The sequence below is a fragment of the Cupressus sempervirens genome, chromosome 6 (assembly GCF_028749045.1).
Source record: "Cupressus sempervirens isolate cs-2001-9-10 chromosome 6, ASM2874904v1, whole genome shotgun sequence".
Taxonomy (NCBI): domain Eukaryota; kingdom Viridiplantae; phylum Streptophyta; class Pinopsida; order Cupressales; family Cupressaceae; genus Cupressus; species Cupressus sempervirens.
Window position 1 is genome coordinate 453,090,629 of NC_143123.1, and position 21,465 is coordinate 453,112,093.

General features: G+C 38.8%; 1 protein-coding gene across 1 annotated transcript in view; it reads right to left on the reverse strand.

The window, feature by feature from the left end:
- LOC149553031 (haloacid dehalogenase-like hydrolase family protein) overlaps positions 1–21,465 on the reverse strand; it is a 381,367-nt gene that overhangs the window by 350,830 nt on the left and 9,072 nt on the right. Inside the window, exons 2-4 of the mRNA XM_089788543.1 lie at positions 12,233–12,333; positions 12,022–12,078; positions 11,761–11,855 (exon numbers count right to left, since the gene is read on the reverse strand). Coding sequence (XP_089644669.1) covers positions 11,761–11,855; positions 12,022–12,078; positions 12,233–12,333 — 253 coding nt within the window. The remainder of the gene's footprint in view (positions 1–11,760; positions 11,856–12,021; positions 12,079–12,232; positions 12,334–21,465) is intronic.

Genomic DNA, 21,465 nt, shown 5'->3' on the forward strand with positions numbered 1-21,465 from the left:
ACAACAGAATGTCGTTCAGTCTATGCAACGTTTCAAAGAATCATCCTACACATCTTCAACAAGATGTCAGTAGGGAACTTCAAAGCATTCTTGGATGATTGGTCAATTTTCAGTATGGAGGACAAGCATCTGACCGCACTCAGGGAATGCATGGAAAGATGTAGACGAGCACAACTAGCACTAAACCCAAAAAAGTGCAGATTTATGATACCGCAAGGAAAATTGTTGGGACACATCTGTGCAAGGCAAAATTAAAGACAAGCCTGGACAAGGTCCAAGTGATTCTAGAAATGCCACCTTCGATAGATGTGACCGAAGTGAAATCATTTCTAGGACACATAGGGTATTATCAGAGGTTTATTAAGAACTTTGCCAAAATATCTTACCCACTCGACAAGCTAACTTGTAAGGGAGAACCCTACAAATGGGAAATAGAATAGGATGAAGTCTTTCAGAGATTGAAAACACGACTAGCCACAACACCCATCCTGGCTTATTCGAACTAGGACAGGGAGTTCCATGTACATGTCAATGCATCAAACTATGCAATCGGAGCAACACTGGCACAAATAGGTGATCACGGATTGGACCACCCGGTGTACTTTGCAAGTAGACTATTGTTTAAGGCAGAAAAGAATTATAGCACAACAGAGCAGGAGGCTCTCAGAATGGTGTACGGCTTTCAGAAGTTTAGACACTACCTACTGGCAACTCCATTCGTGTTCTACGTAGATCATCAGGGCTTGCTATACCTCATGAACAAACCGATCATCCAAGGATTCATAAGCAGATGGCTACTTCTATTGCAGGAATTTACATTTAAAATTGTAGTACGGCCCGAGAAAAGCCACATGAGTGTGAATCATCTATCCAAGATCAAATCGGGAGAACCTTTGGAGGGAGTTAATGATGACTTTCCCAATGCGCAACTATTTCAAATCGTCGTACTACCATCCTAGCACGTGAGTATCGAGGAATATCTTGCAATGGGGCAATATCCAAGGGAAATGTTGCAAAGCGAGAGGAGGAAACTAGTCCTGAGATGTCGAACATTCCAATTTATCAACGGATTGCTATACAAGATGGGACCCAACCAAATTCTATGACGATGTGTTATGGAGGAAGAAATACCAAAAGTATTGAAAGAAGCACAAGAAGGGCCGACAGGGGGACATATGGGTCCGAACACAACTACGCGTAAGATACTTCTCAGAGGATTGTGGTGGCCAACTGTGCACAACAACACCAGGGAGTGGGTTGTTGCATGTAATACATGCCAAAGAGCAGGGAAGCTACTAAAGAGGGATTTGATGCCTCTAAATCCCTCACATGCACAGGAACTATTCAAACGATGGGGGCTAGACTTCATTGGGCCACTGAAGGTAAGCAAAGCCCGGAGATGCAGATACATTGTAGTAGCAACCGAGTACCTTACAAAGTGGGTAGAAGCGCGAGCTCTACCAGACAACTCTACACTAAGCATGGCAAGATTTATTTACGAGCAGATCATTACGAGGTACAGAATCCCAATACAGCTGACAAGCAACCGTGGGGGACATTTTGTCAACCATGTCATCCAACCACTCACCACAAAATTCAAAATCTATCATTCCCTATTGAGTTCGTACTACCCAAGAGCAAACGAACAAGCAAAGTCCACAAATAAAATCTTGGTTGCAATAATTTACAAGTCTTGCGCAATTGAAGGTGAAGATTGGGAGGAAAAGTTACCATCGACCTTTTGGGCATACCGCACCTCACACAAAGTTACCACGGGACACTCTGTTTCAGTTAATGTACGGTCAGGAGGTCATGGTACCGACAAAGTTCATGGTACCAAGTTTGCGAATAGCGATTGAAAACAAGTTGGGAGATATGGAAAGTCTCAACGAAAGGCTGTATAACCTGAATAAACTTGACGAACGGCAACTACAAGCACAATGGGCCACCGAAGTTTTACAATGCAGACACAAGGTGTGGCACAACAAGCACTTAAAACTAAATAGGTTTCAACCAGGTTAATTATTATTGAAGTACAACAGGCATAATGAAATCAAACCTGGCAAATTTAAGGTGAAGTGGGTCGGACCATTCAAGATTCGTGAAGTGGGAGATAACAGAGCAATAAAACTATGGACATTGGACGGGAAGGAGGTGACCAATGCAGTAAATGGGCCAAAATTAAAAATCTATCATGAAAGAAACGAAGGCCAGGGAGATAATGAGACCCCAATGAGCAATTTGAATAGAATCTTAATAATTAATAAATATATATATAAATATAAATAATAAATAAAATATAGAGATAAGTATAATACTACTACATAAATAAATAATGAGACAAAATTATATCAAGTTATATACCATATGCTTAGACAAATAAGTGGACAATTCTGAGAGAGAGAGAGTATCGTACAATCGTGGGGATGGCTATAGAGATGTAGCGTACGGATAGGTAGGTGCAAAAGAAGAAACCAAAAGGTACGGCCAGCATAGACAACCGTACGACATTCATATAGCACATGGTGAGGTCTAAGACATCGTAAGAACACAATAGTTGACCAGCCGTTTATGCATTGTACGTCTTATATAAGAGCATACAAAGATACCCATACAATATTGCAAGGAGGATGTACGGCTATGCAAAGACTTGAATAGCACCGTACAACAATAGGAAAAACAACAGACTTCATGTATGGAAGGTTATCGTACGGCCATACAGAACAAAAGTTTGGCAGAGACATAGAGAGCACACCATGCATCGTACAACACAACTAGCTACCTGTACTGACCATACAACTGAAAGTTAACTGTACAGTAAGGATAAACAGTAGAGTAAGCAGCACTGTACGATGTGTGTATCGTATAAGAAATATTTGGGTAGCATCAAGATGTACACAAGAGGAAATTAGAGTACCTAATGGTTGCAATTGAGAGCACACAAGTAGTCGATGTACAACACTACACAAGACCGCCTACCGTACAGCCCAAAATTACAATTGACGACACATGATATAAGGAACAAGATTGTCATATATCATTTGCTAGGCACAAAGAAGGCACCACGTTGTGCAAGAAAAGTGATGCAGTGTGGGCATTTACGGAAAGGGCAAAAGCACCGTACAAATAGGGAAGCGCGAACAGGAACATCGTTCAGTCACTGAAAATCAAGTACCAAACAAGAGCATTGGAGGCTTAAAAATGCAACTTGGAGTAGTATGCGTCAATAGCGAAAAACTCAATGGGACTAGCCCTCAAGAGTCGTACAGACGATGGCCAAAGCTTTCCAAATAAGTTGTACAGAGTTGTATAGAGGCATTCCGAAAGAGAAGCAATCGCTTCAACCGTTTTCTGCAAACCATTTCTAGCAAGACAAAAAAGACAAAAGAGTAGACCATTATGCAATCAGTTGGGAAGAGAGCTTGGAACAAGTTGGACGAAGATTCAAAAACCAGCACAAACATGAACAGAAAGACTTTGCCTTCAGGTGTCCATGTCATAGGAGGCACAAGCACAGGCACAAATGAAAAGATGGGCAAACAAACAACATAGCCCATGGCTACACCAACTCACCTCACACCACAGAATAATTCTTTCGAAGGTCTGAATGGAGCCGAATGCAGGAGATGGTGACAGGATACACCTGAGAACCATTTGGTGAAGAATGGCATCCGAAAGGCACAGGTGAAATGGGCAATACAAATGTCAGTGTTTTTCATTCGGGATTACGAGGGCTTCCTGCGCACGATGATTGAGACCTATGACCAGTTCTCGAGAACTAGTTCATTTGCTTATCTCGGGTGGGACTTAATAATCTCATTCAATGCACCGGATTTCACGCGGGTATTTGGAATACCCGGTCATGCACAAGGAGATAGGAAAATTGATAACAAGCTGAAGAAGTTAAATCGAGAGGTGAAGGTGCAACTAATACAGCTTGTACGTGGTGACCTGTCACAAGCAAAAAAAAGAAGCTTTGATGGACACTTCGAAGGGTAGAGGACTAAAGAAGTCCAACATTCAAGCATTGGCTTTGCCTCATGGAACTAGTGAAGAGTCGACTCACAGGATGAAGTCGCACGTTGAATATCTCATTTCCACATGTAGCAATGATGAACGGGAGAGTGTACGACTAGGCTACACTACTGGCAGAAAGGATGAATGAATTTATGACACTTCAACATAAGACATTCTATATGCCCCACTACGCAATTGGGTTATTTCTAGATGCGACAACGTGGATGATTCCTCTCGAAAAGCTGGAGGCCAAGCTATTTCTGGATGCGACAACGCAAATGATTCCTTTCAACAAGCTGGAGGTCAAGCTATTTCTGGATGTGACAACACGGATGATTCCTCTCAACAAGCTGGAGGCCAAGTCTGGCCCGATCGCACCAGATGATTCCCCTATTATGCAGTGGAGGCACTTAGACACACTTGGCGGCCAGAAGACCATAGTCAAGCATAAGCAACTCAAATAGGATAGAGGAGATATGGATAGTGGTCGACAGGTAACATCTTCTGATGATAGTGGGATTGATGAAGAGAAGGAAGAGGATGACGAAGAGGTGGAAGTTATTACAGCAACACCTTTGCTATTCCTGCAACCTACACTTTCAACGACAGAACATTTGGTTCTTGTGGGTACGCACAGTGCACACAGTCCAAGGTTTGGACAATTCAAATAGCGAGTGGTGATGACCCTTGTCACAATAGCGACTTAGATGGCTGCAACAACCCTGACCATTCCGAAGGCTAAAGCCATAGTTCAGACAAAGCCCCACTCATCACCGACGACAGCCTTGCCAAAGGAGGTGATGGAGTTACCAGCACAAGAGGTTACGACAGTTTTGCCAAAGGAGGTGATGGAGTTACCAGTACAAGAGGTTTCGAAGAGTTCAGAGACACCACAGGTCAGATGAGAGGTGGTGGGATCGGATGCAGTGGTCACGATAGACGATGCACTACTAGCCACCAGTGAGGGTACTGTAGCATAGAACTTGAGTGTGCAAAACTTAAGTGAGCAGGACTTGAGTAGGTACTTAGGTAGGAGATTCAGCATTAGACCAGTAACACCAACATCTATCACTATCTCACCTATGAGAGAAGTACCTCAAGCAATGGATCTTCCAGCCCCACTAGAGGAGAATCCTCCTACCATTGCAGTTGAGCCACCACCCCCTCCTCCGACAAGGAGTATTGTGGAGAGGATGTTAGAAGCAGTAAAGGTAGTGATGGCCATGGAGCACCCACACCATCTGACCCCTTGACAGCTATAAGGGAGGAGGATGTCAAGACATACTTGGCGGACGTGGTGACTTGAGCTCGCCGAAGAGTAATTTCAGCACAAAGACGTGCTTTCGAGGCAACGGTGCAAGAGTTAGAGCAGGTGTTGTCATTCATATGGTGGGTTGTTCAACGACCTTCTTAGTGTGTTTCAATGCAAGAGGATGGTTGAACATAGAGACCCCTGAGATGCGATAAGAGTGGACCGCTAAGGGGCTTCTAGTAGAGAACAGAGTTGAAAGCCTGACACAAGAGATAGTACAAGTATGTCGAGAGGCGTACTATGCTCTACGCAAGAGTGAGGCGGATCAGGTAGTAGCAGCAAGGGCTTGGGAAGAGGTAGTTACCAAATTAGCCACACAGTAGAGGCCAGTTTGGCCAAACAGCAGGCAACTTGGGAGGAGCAGGCAGCACTTATTGCTGAGAAGGAATCAGAGAAGGCAGCATTTGTATATCAGTTGGGGGATGCGAAGAGAGAGTCAAATCCAAAGGAGGTGGAACTCCAAAACATAGCTGAGATGATGAAGAGAGCATTGAAACTTCAGATGTAGGCCTGGCTGAATTTGGACGCTCAAACGTAGCAAGTACATGAGTTGCGGGCACAGCTAAGCGAGCTACAGGCATCGAGGACGTCTACTACACCAACCCTATCAGGGACGCAACCCTCCTCTTCTTAGTTTGTTGAGTCTTGATGTACTTAGTAGTTTAGTTGTCTCTATTTTGTCATCCGAAGATGACTCTTCTTTTGGGGGGGGATGATGTTGTCAATAAAACTATACTATAGCCGACGGGATTAGTATTAGTATCCAAAAGGTTGCGTGACAGTTGAAGTCACCCCTTTGGGAGATATATGTACATCGTCCGAATGGAATTATGAGTGATCATTGTAATCGGAATTGCATATCTACTTATATAAATAAAGTATCTTGTTTTGTGTTACATTCTAGCCTCTTAATGCGATAAATATCCGTTTACCTTGTACAGTAACCAGTGTCTTTCCTAACCTTGAGGGGTGTCCTCTAACCCTAATTTGACCATGCTTGTATGGTTGGAACAAACTCTTATCTCTCCCTATTTTTTCCTTCTATATTGCGTAGAGCCAATTCTAACTGACATGCAATAATCCACTTAAACAAAATAATTGAAAGTGACATGCACCCATCTGGGTAATAGGGTATCCACCAAACTAACATGCAACACAAGTCCAATAATCACGAATGCTCAAAAATAACATGTAGTGGTAACCCTCTTCATGAATTGCTCCTAAACTAACATGTAATCATCTAGGTATTCACTAAATTCACATGCAATAACGTCTGACACACGTGCAACTGCAAAATCTAGGATGCATTTGAAAAAGTCAACATGCAATTGAAAAATCTATCATGCAACAAAAAGAATCTTTGACATGCAACAGGAGAGTTCACATGCAATTGAAAATCTTGACATGCAACTAGAAAAGTTAACATGCAATCGAAAGCCTCACGGTTTGGCAAGATCATTGTGCTTGTAATGTTCCAATCCCAAGGAAGACAAATTTTCTCTGTATCCAAATATCGTTAAACGACAAGTAACTAGAAGATGTGGTACGGAGAGGATATGATGGCCGTACACTGCAAGTAAACTGGTTGTACAGTGTCTAGGAGGGAGAATGAGACTGTACAGTATCCAAGAGTACGGTGGGTAGAGGTGTTGATGAAGCCGTACGGTGAAAGCAAAGGAAAGATGTCGTACGGGGTTGATGAAGGTTGTATGGTGGTCAATGGAAGGGTGGCGTACGGTGTAAAGGGTATGTATGCCGTATAGTAGGCTATACGGTGATCAATGGAAGGGTGGCGTATGGTGTGAGGGACAGATAGGCCATACGGTGGATGGATGCAAGGGAGGTAGACGAGGGGGGGTGGGGGTATGGTGGAAGATATGTGGAAGGTTGTATGGGCAATCAAGGAGTCGTACGAGGATGTCCAAATGCCATGCAATTAGGTGTTTGAGCCACAACCATGAATGCAAAAAATAACACAAGTAGATCAAACACAATAATAGAAACCTAAATACAGATAATGTGTCGAAAGATGGTGCTCCGATTTGCCCAATCCGAGCGAAGTGTTATAAGCAACAGAATAGGGTGAGGTTTGAATCCCACCGAAACCAGAAATAGCCAAGTAGGGAAGGTCTTCCACTTCTGAAATGGAAAACAACAGAGAATCCCAACAAGAATTCGCAATACAAAAAAATAATCCAAATTGCATACCTAAAGACTACCTACAAGTCGTGCTTAAATACCCGTCAAGAAACTTTCCGAGGGTGTACCAAGATAGCCAACGGTGACACAAACTACGGAAACAAAATAAAAACGGGTCTAAGATATATTAAATCAATCGGCCCATTAACAAGGTTTAATTAAATACATTTATTTTATGACGGGGACATTACAGTCCTCCCATCCCAAAATTTGCTTGTCCTCAAGCAAATGCAAATCCGGTTCTAGGAAACCTTCTGTAATCAACTCCTTCAATTCCAAGTCAGGCACTATGTAGATCTTCCCGCCAAAGTAAATGATGTCATCAATAACTTTGTATTTTTCCTCACGTACATAACATTCCATCAACTCACATGCAAAAGTGTGCTTGGAATACTCGACCAATAGATGGGCCCGCCAATTATCCAAGGAATGTGGTGAGGTGTTGACTATCTTGTTTTTACTTGCAGTGTATGGGACCAAATCCTGTTTAAAAAATTGCCTCCATCTTCTTGATTATGACTTCCCTCGATCCTTTATTTGACATTCCTCTTAGCAACACCTTCTTGCCATCCGTCTCGAATGAAAAGTCCATCTTTTTGAAATACTGATCAAGAATTTCCAACCACTAGATGCCCAAAATGATATCAATATCAACCAAATCTATAATAGAAATCATCTACCATGGTGTAGTTTCCCATGGAAATTTGTAGCCATGGGATCACATGAGTGCAAGGTAACAAGGTTCCTCCTGCAACTTTAACCTCAAATCCTCCATGCTCAACTGCACGCAAGCCTTTACTAGTGACCAAAGATGAATTGATGAAAATGAGTGTAGCGCCACAATCAATCATGATTGGGACTCATTTTTCGTGAAGTGTGTAGTGAACCCTGAAGATACCACCTCCAGTCAATGTAGTGAGGGTAGAAATGGAACCCCCTTTTTGTATCAGGGCATTTATTCTCTCCTGTTGGGTAATGTCTTCATCATTTGCTGCAGGTATTTGTCCTTCATTGTCATCAAGCATCACCTCAATGTAATGAATTTTCCCCATCCCAAGGCAACGATGACCAAGTCCCCATGGTTCTTTGCATGTGAAACAAAGCTTTTTCCTCCGGAGTTCTTGCCGAGAATCTTCATCAACCTGAGGTTTCTTCTAAACTTTCTCCTTGTCCTTGTCTTCTTGTAGAGATGGTGTTGGTGTAGTTGCGTGAGTTTTGGAGAAAGATGTGGCCATGTCATGCACCTTCTTAATAGCTTCGTTGAGTGCACACAGGTTGAACCCTTTGATCCAACCTCTCAAAGGCTCCCTCAGCCCATCCATGAATAACACAATTCAGCGTCTTTCAGAAATGTCTGTGACTAGTACTAACAGCCTTTGGAACTCAGTGATGTAATTGTCTACCGTGCCTATTTGCTTTAGCTGAGCTAGATCTTTGAAGTTTAGCTCAGGATCTTTCCCATCGGAACGGTCAATGAGTCTCTCAGTGAACTCGACATAAGAGATCACTTGGTCGTGACCGAGAGTGACCAATCCATGATGCCACCACTCATGCACCACTCCTTCCAGATGAAGTGTTGCAAACTTGATTGCTTCCTCTTCGGGCATTGGATTGAGTTGGAAATAGGTATCTACCTTTAGGACCCATGACTGTGTGGTAATGATTCCAAATCCATCAAATGGTGATAAGTTTACCTTTCCGATCTTTCTCCTGAGGTCATTATTAAAATAACCGTGATTTCCCTTGCCAGAATATCTCATTCTTAGATCAACATAGTCTCTGTAAGATATATCACCTTCCATATTCACATTCCGCTAATCTTCCTAAAGTTTTTCTTGTATTTCCTCAAAAGTGGGTTATCTTCCTTTACGTGGTGCTTCTATCCTTGGAAAGAAGATGGGTATCGAAGGTCGAAAGCAAGAGGGTTGAAAGTTTGTCCTTCCCGAAACAGAATCGTCGCTATGCGCATTTTGTTCTCGTCTTTTCCTTGGCCAATTTTTGTATAGTTTCCTGCATAAGCCTTTGGGTTTCGTTGATTTGCATTTGGTTTCTATTCAGCTCTCTTAAAAGATTCATGAGTTTTTTCGTGGAATCCTGATGATCTGCCATTCTATCAATAGGGTTATTTCGCCTTCTCCTTCGAGTATAAACTTATATTCACTTCCACAGGCAGGCAAGATCAAAAGCTTTGATACCACTGTAACGTTTTAATCCCAAGGAAGACAAATTTTCTCTGTATCCAAATATTGTTAAATGACAAGTAACTGGAAGATGTGGTATGGAGAGGATATAATGGTTGTACACTGCAAGTAAACTAGTCGTACGGTGTCTGGGAGGGAGAATGATGGCCATACAATATCCAAGAGTATGGTGGGTAGAGAAGCTGTTGAAGCTGTACGGTGGAAGCAGGGGAAGGATGTCATACGGAGTTGATGAAGGCCGTACGGTAGTCAATGGAAGGGTGTCATACGGTGTGAAGGGCAAGTATGTCATACAGTAGGCCGTACGATGATAAATGGAAGGGTGGCCTACAGTGTGAGGGACGAATAGGCCATACAATAGGTCGTACGGTGGGTGGATGCAAGGGAGGTACGGGGGGTATAATGGAAGATATGTGGAAGGTCGTACGAGCAATCAAGGAGTCGTACGGGGATGTCCAGATGCCACGCAATTAGGTGTTTGAGCCACAACCATGAATACAAAAAATAACACAAGTAGATCAAACACAATAATAGAAACCTGAATACAAATAATATATGTCGAAAGATGGTGCTTCAATTTGCTAGATCCGAGCGAAGTGTTACAAGCAATGGAATAGGGTGAGGATTGAATCCACAGAAACCGAAAATAGCCAAGTAGGGAAGGTCTTCCACTTCCGAAATGGCGAACAATAGAGAATCCCAATAGAAATTCACAGTACAAAGAAATAATCCAAATTGCATACCTAAAAACTACCTACAAGTCGTGCTTAAATACCCGTCTGGAAACTTTCCGAGGGTGTACCAAGATAGCCAACGGCGACACATGCTATGGAAACAAAATAAATATGGGTCCAAGATATATTAAATCAATCGGCCCATTAACAAGGTTTAATTAAATACATTTATTTTATGATGGGGACATTACAGTGCTCAAATACCACTAAAACATCTTGAGCTAGCATATTGTATCAAATCTGATTTGGGTTTTAAATTTTTCGATGTTTTGCTTCATTTCATCGCAAAATAACATGTAGGTATGCAGACTAAACATGTGAAGGAAATAAGTGATTACAAACAAAAATCTATTGATAACAATTCTACTATAAAACATGTACGGCGGGTACATCAATATTGTTGTTACAATGCTATAACATGCATAAATCCTCCAAAACTTGCTTAAGACGATGAGAATTTGCTTAATGATGAAGCCTAAGTGAGCCCACCTCTCAAGTAGTGTTGGGTTTCTGCCCAGCCTACAAATATCCAAGGGTTTCTGTCCTCATATATGGCTGGACTGTCAAACCAGCAACATTGGACTCCAAACCCCAATTGGTACTCCAATAAAAATCCTCAGACAAAAAGCTAATGATTTCCTTCTAGTTCTTTCATTTGGTAATTTAGGCAAATAATAATATTTGTCTCACATTTAGTAATTCAACCCCCTGGCCTAGAAAAGACTTAAGTCAAAACTTAAATTGGCCCCTTTTTAATAATTGCTAATGAATAATTAAATTCATATTAACAATAACTATAGCTTTTTCCTCCTTTTATTTAATTTAACACTTAACCCCCTTTACTAACTTAATACTTTGGCATTATTATTTATAGATAATAGGTTAGCATTATTACTTATTTATTTATTGATGTGCTAGGCAAAAAGGGGACATTACAAGTGTGCCTAGGTCATTAAATGTGGCAAAGAGTTTATTGATCCACACTGAAACAGGCCACAGACAGGTGCATTCATGCCAAAAGAAATGTTGCACAAGTGTTGAGTTATCTCCACCAAACGCATGAAAGGAAGTCAAAGGCAAAGTAGAGCACTATAATATCAAATCATTAACTAACATATCATATAGGATTCAATGAAAATACTTCTGTGAACAACCAGCATACAGATGTCCACCAGTTTGTAACCATTCTGCCTTTGTAAGTTTAAGGACAGATCTTCAAATTCAAACCAAGTACTTTCAATCAGTGTGGTTAAATTTGATATTCGATACCTCTCGAAAAAGGTTCATACAAACTTACTTTGCTAGTGGCAACCCTGCAGCTTCCATGTTTGCATTGACCTTTTTCCGGTCTGCACTTGATGCAACTGCCACTTTCAGACCCTCTTTTTTGCACTGCACAGATGATCCTAGGCCGACTTAATAATAAAGAAAAGATGAAGAATATCTAAACAAAATATTTTAGCTTCAGATTGGAGTCAAGGAGATGTGCATATAATTTAACTTCTTGCTAATATCTCTAATTTGGATTGTCCTGTATGTCAAAGCTTAGGAAGCATACCTGCAGAATTAACTCCAAAGACCCTGGATATCCTAAATCAGAGTTTGGCCTGGCATACTACAAAGTACAAAGCATAAAACATGGCATATCAATAGGAAGTCAAAATTGAAAAGCAGAAGAAAGCACAAATCAGTCATTTGGCCTCCACTTTTCTTGTCTCCGGTTTAACCAAATTGAGAATTTTCAAATTACAAGGGAACGATGGCATTACATTTGCAAGGTAAATCTCGTAAAAGCGTTGCTTTGTTGCTACAGGATCAAAGTCTTTTACACCTTTTACTTTAGCAACTCCTCCCAAAAAATTTGCTTCACCTGATTAGTTCATTGAGATGACAAAAGGAATGATTAAATGTCCAATTTCAAGAATTACTACAAGAACCAGACCATTATATTATGTACCGGCTACGATTGTGAGGCTAGTTGAACAGACTTGTGAGGAGAAAATAGTTTAGCAATTGTACACAATAGAATGCACCTAAACAATGTTATCCCCTATATGAGTCATTCAGTCTTTTATTGATTTTGAAATAGTCTACTTTTGTATTTTGTTGATTTTTATTTGTGAAGAAAGGTCATATACATAATGTTTTCAATGATTATGAATCACTAAATCAATGAACAGATGAAAGACCAATTTAATATATAGTTCAGTTCATAGTTCGCAAACTCTGTGAGTACTCTCAGGATTGCTGAGAACTCTCTATTTTTTTGGCTGGGTGAGGTTTCACAAGTTTAACTCTTGGGTTTTTTTACACGCAAAAAAATGAGAAAAAATGTTGACACAGGTAAAAAACTGGTTAAAATGTTTTTTTCAAGTTTTGTTTTTGCTAGAAAACCATATATTTTCTCTTTCAAGATGTCAATTTTTTATTTATTAAATTTTGTAATTGAATTTCATAAACTTAATATGTTTCTTTAAGATATTTTAATTTTTAGTACTTTCTAAGTTGCTGAGGTTGTGCCGAATACTTTCCACATCTGAGCCTATGAACTATGGTTCAGTTAATGAATCACTGAAGGAGAAAACAAATGTGAAACACCTTGGAAACATTAATATGTAATTATTACACATGAGCAGAGATGTGTGTGAATAAGTATTTACAGTACATTTATATATAAATTATGTCATGTTTGGGGATCACTCTCTACTGTTATCTTTATGCTTATAAGAAACAAAACATATTTGAGGCCCTCCATTGAAATGATTTCATTTTCCGTGTGTGCAAAAGATTTTCTAGGAGAAAACATCTAGGAGACTCAACTTGAAAGGACCTTTTAGGATAATAGAGGTTATGTTCAATAAACAATTATCTTCTAACTAGATAGGTGAACTTGTTCTTTGTCATTGTTTCATTTGATGAAAATTTAATTCCACGTTTATGGGGAAATGAATCAGAAATCCCCCCACCAATTCCAGGTACAAAACACCACAGAATCAAAATCTCCCTAGAAATGTTTGCCGAAGCATGCTAGGTACAAAATTTTCACACAGAATCATTTCTTGAAGAGTCTATTAATAAATGCTTAAATGTCATGCCCCGCCTTGAATGGATAACAATACCTTGGAAAAATTGTCTTGCCCTCAAGACTTCACGATTTTTCAAAAAAGAGTGATCTGAAAACATGATTAATAGACAGAAAATGAATTGATAATAACTGTGATGGGATCGATGATAAACAGTGCTTACGATATAAACAGAGCAGCAATTTGAATTAAGGAAAAGAATAAAGTGATTAATTAAGGATAGCAATCCATCATGAAGTGCAAACTAATCATGATGACTACTAATTAGTGATTGGACACCAATGAGGAGAACCAATCCTTTATGAAAGGACAGCCACTCCAAAGGGCATACATCTTGAGGAAAATAATAGGATATAAAACTGTGACTGGAGAAGACAGAAAGGGATCCAAGAAGAGAAACAAGAAATCCGATCAAACAATCGACTTTCAGTTTTCAATTAGTAAAACTAGACAGAAGACTTTTGAACTGTTTGAGTATTTGGTATCATGCTAATGCATGTAACTCTGATCTTGCTGAATTGTTATATTGTCTTCCACTTGATAGGATGTAGAAATGATAAGCAGTTAACCTATTGTCACTAATATATATTCATTTGTTGCTATTCTTGCCAATTTGAAATCTATACATATAGATTATACAAGTAAGACTCAATAATACTTTCCCTAACAACCTATCCTCATTAAGGAGTCCCTTGGGAAAATCATATACAGTACCTCAATAATATTCCTTCCATCAAGCCCAAGAGTACAGAATGACACCCGCCATTCAGCCTCCTGGCCCCACCCAGGATTGGCGTACTTGAATGGAACTTATGTGCTACTTGTATCCCTCAATAATGAGACAATTCATTGAGTATTGATATCCCTTCATGCCGGGGCATGACATTAAATGATGCTTGGATGATCGATGTCCTGTTGATTAATATTTTAATGATTTAATGGATAATAGTTGATGTTGGAATTATAGATGTTTGAATATTTGATTGATTGAATGAATTGATAGTATATGATGATGATTTGCTGATTGATTGTTTGTTTAATTTGATAATTGATGGTTGCTATAAATGGATTCAGGAGTGATGATTTAGCCTTTGATGATAGGATGTATTGCTGAGACATGATTGAATGAATGCTGAATCGATAGACTGACAAATGATAGGTGAATAGATAAATTTGATTTCTTTGAGTAATCTCTCCTTTATACTTCATTGGTGAAGGAGTCACCCCCTTTCATTTCTGCCCTTTGAGAACTGATTTCTAAATATTAATAAGGCCTTGTTCAGATTTCATCATCTGAATCCTCTACATTCCAAATGTGATGATCTCCCCTTTATATTTTCAATAGTAGGCAATCACACCTCTTCATAAGCAATGGTTACATCTCCTTGTAAATGCTGCTTTGAAAACCTTCATTTTGTTAATATTATGGGCCACAAATGAAGATAAACAGCAAAACATTAGAACATAAGCAATAATGACCACTAAGACAACAATTTATCTTGGGAAAACCCAGCCATACAATAAAATCACTTTTTATTGAATAATCAGAAGTCTGAAATAGAATATGCCCAAACACAAGGCTCTGACTGAAGCAATAATCAGAACCACAAGATGACAATTATATATTACATACAAACTCCTCTTGAAGAATATATAAAATTGTCTTAACCCTTCATTATCCTGTTGTTACAAAGTGAAGACCCCTTCATTGTCTTGAGTCTTCAATATCCACAAATGGTCTCTTCATTGGCCAACACTGAAGACTCTAATCTTCAAAAGCCGTGGCTCTTTCTATGAAAGATCATTCATAAATAAAGACCCTTGCAGCCTCATCATATTAAAGGATTAGATAATGCAGCATCAAGTATCTAAAATATAATGCTGATGTAATCAAAACTACACACATGTCTCCTACAGCTACCAAACTTTAATGCTCCCTCTTAGCACAAGAGATATCATTTGCAGATTTCATCTCATCATGACAAACACAATGGCTATACCCATGTGTATCAACAACAAAATTTTATCATAGATTTCCTCAACATTACATCCACTGTGCCTACTCGCAGATAGTGAAGAAATAGAAATTTAAATCATAAAGTCTCACATGACTTCCACCATGGCTACTCCCAGAGGGTGGATCCACAATTAGCTACTCCCAGAGGGTGGAACAAGGGCTTTCACCTCAAAGTTCTCTAACAAAGAAGAATTCATTAACAAGGAATTGCACCTCGAACATCTCCCTCATGAAGAAGAACTCGTTAACAAGGGATCGCACCTCGAACTTCTCCCTCACAAAGAACTCATTAACAACGGATTGCACATCAAACTTCTCCCTTGCAAAGAAGAACTCATTGAAGCACATAAAATATTATCTAAATGTTGAGACTCCCTCTCAACAATAACAGCATACAGCTTTGATTATCACAATTAATTGATTCCAATGTTTGACCAAACAAGGAGGTTTTTGCAGTCCCGTTGTTGGTAGAGCTTGTTGATCCTCTACAAAGGACTTGATACTATCCCTCTACTGCACAAGCTCCCTCTGAACCTTATTGAGCCTTAAAGAAGTCCTCCCTCTTCAGCTCATCAAGCTTTCCTTTGAATTCTATGTAATCTCTCATCATTTTATTGCTTCACGATCCTGTTAGAAAGTAAAGTCCACCAAGATAATGGGGGGGGTGAATTAGTTATCAGATCAATACAACTTTAGTCAACCTTATTAAACCTCAAACATGTGATCGATATAAACAGCAACCATAAGAAGATACACATACACAATAACACTAGATATGTTAACTAGGGAAACCCTTAATCAGAGAGAAAACCTTGGTGGGGATGGTACCCACAAAATGATGTACTAATATATAAGGTCCTTGTAAGAGGAAGGACTCTGTTAGGAGCCAATGAAATACATTCACTACATATTAGTCCTTGTTAGGAGACTTTGAATCCCTGTGAGGAGATTCCAACCCTGTTAGGAGTTGTGCCAACCCAGAAGGACCCACTGTCTAAACAGCTTCATAGGAAAGACCACCGAACCCACTGTCCAACAGGCCTCTATATTATTCCTTTCAAAATAATAGAAATACAACTGGTCTTAGCAACTCAAACTCTTGCTCTGTCTTATTATTGTGCCTTTTCCACACCAAACACTTCTCAAATCTCAATACCAAATCTGCAAACCTGCATCACAATAATCCCTTTGATTGCTTACTTGCATTATGCTTTGCATCCACATACACTTTATCCACTTGATACAGTCACGATTTTATCTCAAGGAAAATAACTTTCCTTTATACCAAGTCCTCAAAATAATTCATTGAGTTGGCCTTAAGGCTTTCCCAATTACAATTAAGATAGAACCTTACTAAGATAATATGCTACATTACATATCTTCATAATTACATAATATTGTCGGCTCACAGTCTTTACAAAACTTTCACACATGGGACCTCGGACTTCACGCACTTGCTGACATCATCATCAGGATGTCTTCTACCTCTGTCTAACTTTGCTCATCCAAATTTTATCCCTGTTAGGAGATATAATCCAATTACCAAAAACCATTTCTCATGAACTCTGTCTATAAACTATCTTTTGTAAATCTTGATAACTACTACCAGTCTTCGACTTTCTACACGCCTTCTTAGCCACGTCATCAAGACACTTTGTAGAACGTCCTTAACTGCATTTGACCTCATCTTTAATCCTCGATCCGTACGATCTCGATCTTTGTCTGCTACTCTGCCAATCTTCTTAGTATGTTGACATCTATGACAAACATAGTCATGAATGCAACACACAGTCATGCTATCAATCTTTCCAATGCTAGAATACTCCCCCATAGGAATGTCATCAGCGTTCATGCTAACAATCTCCCCCTTTGGCATTGATGGCATCATAGATGAAAAAGTATCTAAGTTCCAAGAATACCAAAGGCAACTACTCTGTTGTTGCTACTACTCTCATCTTTTCAAATCCTCTTCATCAATGAAATCTGAATCTCTCAAGAACAACTCTTCATCAGTGTTGTTGTTCCCCTATTGATATACTTCCCTTATTGACATATCTCTCCCCCGTGCTATATGCTCATCTTTCGCATGCATTCTCTCCCTTATTCCTAGGAGATGTTTTTCATGCACTCTCTCCCCCATTGACATCAATGAAAAAGGCATTATTATGTCAATCTGCTACTCAATGTCTTCAATCAACTCAAGTGTCCAAAGACATTGTACAATACCAGCTACCAAGAGTCCTTCATGACTCAGCTCAAACATAGATACTCCCCCATCAAAGAAGCATCAACATTCAATCCAAATAAACAATAGTGCTCTATACCACTGGAATGTTGCAATCTCTACATCATCTATTCTAAAGTAGGCAAGGGCATAACCCTAAGCGTACTTCACAGATACTCAAATGTATCCTTAGGCAAAGGCTTTGTAAATATATCTACAATTTGTTCTTTTGTATTAACATATTCCAGTCTGATCTCTTTTTTTGCAACTTTCTCTCTCAAAACATGATAATAGATATTTGCTTCGTCTTAGAATGCAACACAAGATTCTTAAACATACTCACTGTACTTTTGTTATCACAATGTATGGTAACAAATTCTGAAAACTTTATCTCAATATTCTTCAGCATCTGTTTCATCCACATGATTCGATTGCAATTGTTTGTTGCTGCTACATACTTTGTTTCAATTGTACTCTGTGAGATACAGTCTTGTTTCTTGCTTAGCCAAGAGACCAACCTTCCTCCTAGGAAAAATGCTCCACCACTTGTACTCTTTATGTCATCCATACTACCTGCCCAATCTGCATCAAGTATATGCACAAAGAGTAAAGTCATTTGGTTTGTCATACCATAACCCAAAATCAAGCGTACCCTTCAAATATCTGAATATTATTTTTACTATTGCATAACGTGTTTCCTTAGGATCAGCTTGAAATCTTGCAACAAAGTCAACTGCATTAGCTATGTCTGGTATTGTATGAATCAAATATTGCAAACCTCCAATCATGGACCTGTACTTCTTCTCCTCAACAATAGGTGTCTCATCTTTGCTAGATAAATTATGACTAGTTACCATTGGTGTACCAACAAGCTTACACCTTTCTAAACTATATCTCTTTAATAAGTCTTTCAAATAATTAGTCTGAGAAATGAAAATACCTTCACTATTCTGCACAATCTACAAACCCAAAAAGTACTCCATCTCACCAATCATGCTCATTGCTTATTTCAAATTCCTTATTCATTTAATCAACAAATTTTTCACTTGCATCATCATCGCCTCCAAAGATTATGTCATCCACAAATATCACAATAATCAATAGACCATTCTCAATTTCTTTTAGATACAAGTTACTATCTATAGTACCTTTAGCAAATCCCAATTTTGCCAAATACTTGTTCAACCTCGTATACCAGGTTCTAGGTACTTGCTTTAATCCATACAATGCTTTCTTCAACTTGCATACCATATCTCCTTCTTCTGTCAAAAGAAATCCTTAAGGTTGCTCAATGTAGACTTCTTCAAGTTCTCCATTCAAAAATGTTGACTTCACATCCATCTGATACACTTTAAATTTCTTGTTTGCCGCATAAGCTAAGAATATTTGCACTACTTCAATTTTGGCAACAGATGCAAATGTCTCTTCATAGTCTATACCTTCTTGCTATAAATATCCTTTGCATACCAATCTTGTTTTGTTCCTCACAACTTCGTCTTGTTCATTCATCTTGTTTCTGAAAACCCACTTTGTTCCTATAACATTTTTGTCCTTAGGTCTAGGAACTAATTCCCATGTCTCATTCTTCACAGTCTGATCTAGTTCTTCCTTCATTGCTTGAATCTAATGATCATCTTTGCAAGCTTCATCAGCACTTTTAGGCTCTACTTGAGAAATCAAACATAACTATTCATGTACTTTGTTTCTTGTCATAACTCCATCATCTTTGTTTCCAATAATCTAATCAGCAGGGTGATTCTTTGTCAAATTCTTATTTGGTGTCACTATCTCAATTCTTACTTCTGCTCTTGGTTCTTCTCTCAGTTCTACAATTTGGATGTCATTCTACAAATCATTGTTAGTTTCATAAAACAATTCAACATTTTCTTGGTTAGCCTTAGGATTAGCTTCTTCATCAAAATTGTAATCAAGTACTCTTTCTTGAACTCCAAACTTCTCATCCACTTTCACATTTGCACTCTCAACATTAGTCTTAGTCCTCTGATTAAACATCTATAAGCTTTGTTTTTCAATGAATAACCAAGGAACATACCTTCATCACTTCTTGAATCAAACTTACCAGTGTCATCATCTCTCCTGATATAACATTTGCTTCCAAAAATTCTGAAATACTTTATTGATGGTGCATGTCCAAACAACAATTCATAAGGAGTCTTGTTTGTACCTTTTCTAATTTATACTAAATTCATTGCATACATTGTTGTATTAACTACTTCTCTCCAGAATGTCTTTGAAACATCATAGCTACTGTTGCTTCTATTACAGATCTGTTTCTTCTCTCATCTATACCATTCTACTCAGGTGTTTTAGGGGTTGAAAGCTATCTTTTAATATCATTCACTTCACAAAAGTGTTAAACTCATTCGAGGTAAACTCACCACCTCTATCAAATCTCAAACACTTAATTTTTAATCCAAATTCATTCTCAACTCTGTTCTTGAACAACTTAAACTTCTCAAATGCTTCAGACTTTAAGAAATGTTATCCACATCATCCTAGTAAAGTCATCAACGAGAATCATAAAGTACCTCTCACCGTAGAATCCTCTTGTTTTTGTAGGACCACTCAAATCTGTGTGAACAATCTTCAACTTTGTTGTTGTAATGAACTTCTTGCCATGAAAAGAACTTTTCTTCTGCTTAGCCATAACACATTCTTTGCATACAAGATTAGTAGGCTTCACAATTTTAGGCAAATCTCTCACTGCAAATGTAGCACTTGCTTTCACAATATTATCAAAATTTATATGACAAACCTTTTATGCCACAACCAGCTATTATCAACTTTAGCAACCAAACATGTCATCTTTGTACAATTCAGCTGAAAAACATTACCTCTGGATCTTGTGCCAGTGTCAATCATCTTACCATTCTTATCTTTGATAGTGCATGTCTTCTCTATGAATTGTAATTGATATCTCTTGTCACCCAATTGTCCAACACTTAAAAATTATGTTTCAGTCCATCAACAAAGAAAACATCATCTGTGTTAGTTTTACCATCAAGAGTAATAGATCTTATCCCTTAATATGACAAGCCGCATTGTTTCCAACTCTAACCTCCATTACAACTATTGAACTCAACAAATTTATTCGTATCACTAGTCATATGATGTGAACAACCACTTTTTATAATCCAATCAATTTTCTTCTCAACCTGTGACACTAAAGCTTTTTCCTCTCTAACTTCTTTTTCAAGATTTTCTTCTTTTAAAGCAACAAATCCTAACTCATCAACAATTTCATTCAGATGTCTTGCATCTGATTCATCATCATCATTTGCATACAAACATTCTCTAGGCTTTCTAGACTTGAAATTATTTTTGTACTTCTTCACTCTTTTAGGACATTTAGACGCATAATGACCAAATTTGTTACAAGTCCAACATTTTATGATTTTCTTACCATCTGGTTCTCTTCTCACAAGGAAGGCAATTCCTTCTTCAATCTTTTTGTCTTCCTCAGATCTTGATCTACTGTTACTAGCATAATCTCCACTGGTACTTGCACTCCTTGATAGGGTAGGACGAACACTCAGTGCACTAAAGCAATCTCCACTCTAGGCAAATCTCTAGCTTGTTTCAAATTTATTTCCGCTATTTCAATCTTCCAAGAAGAGTCTCTGTAGAGAACTTCTTTGTACAAGGTCACACTTGCTC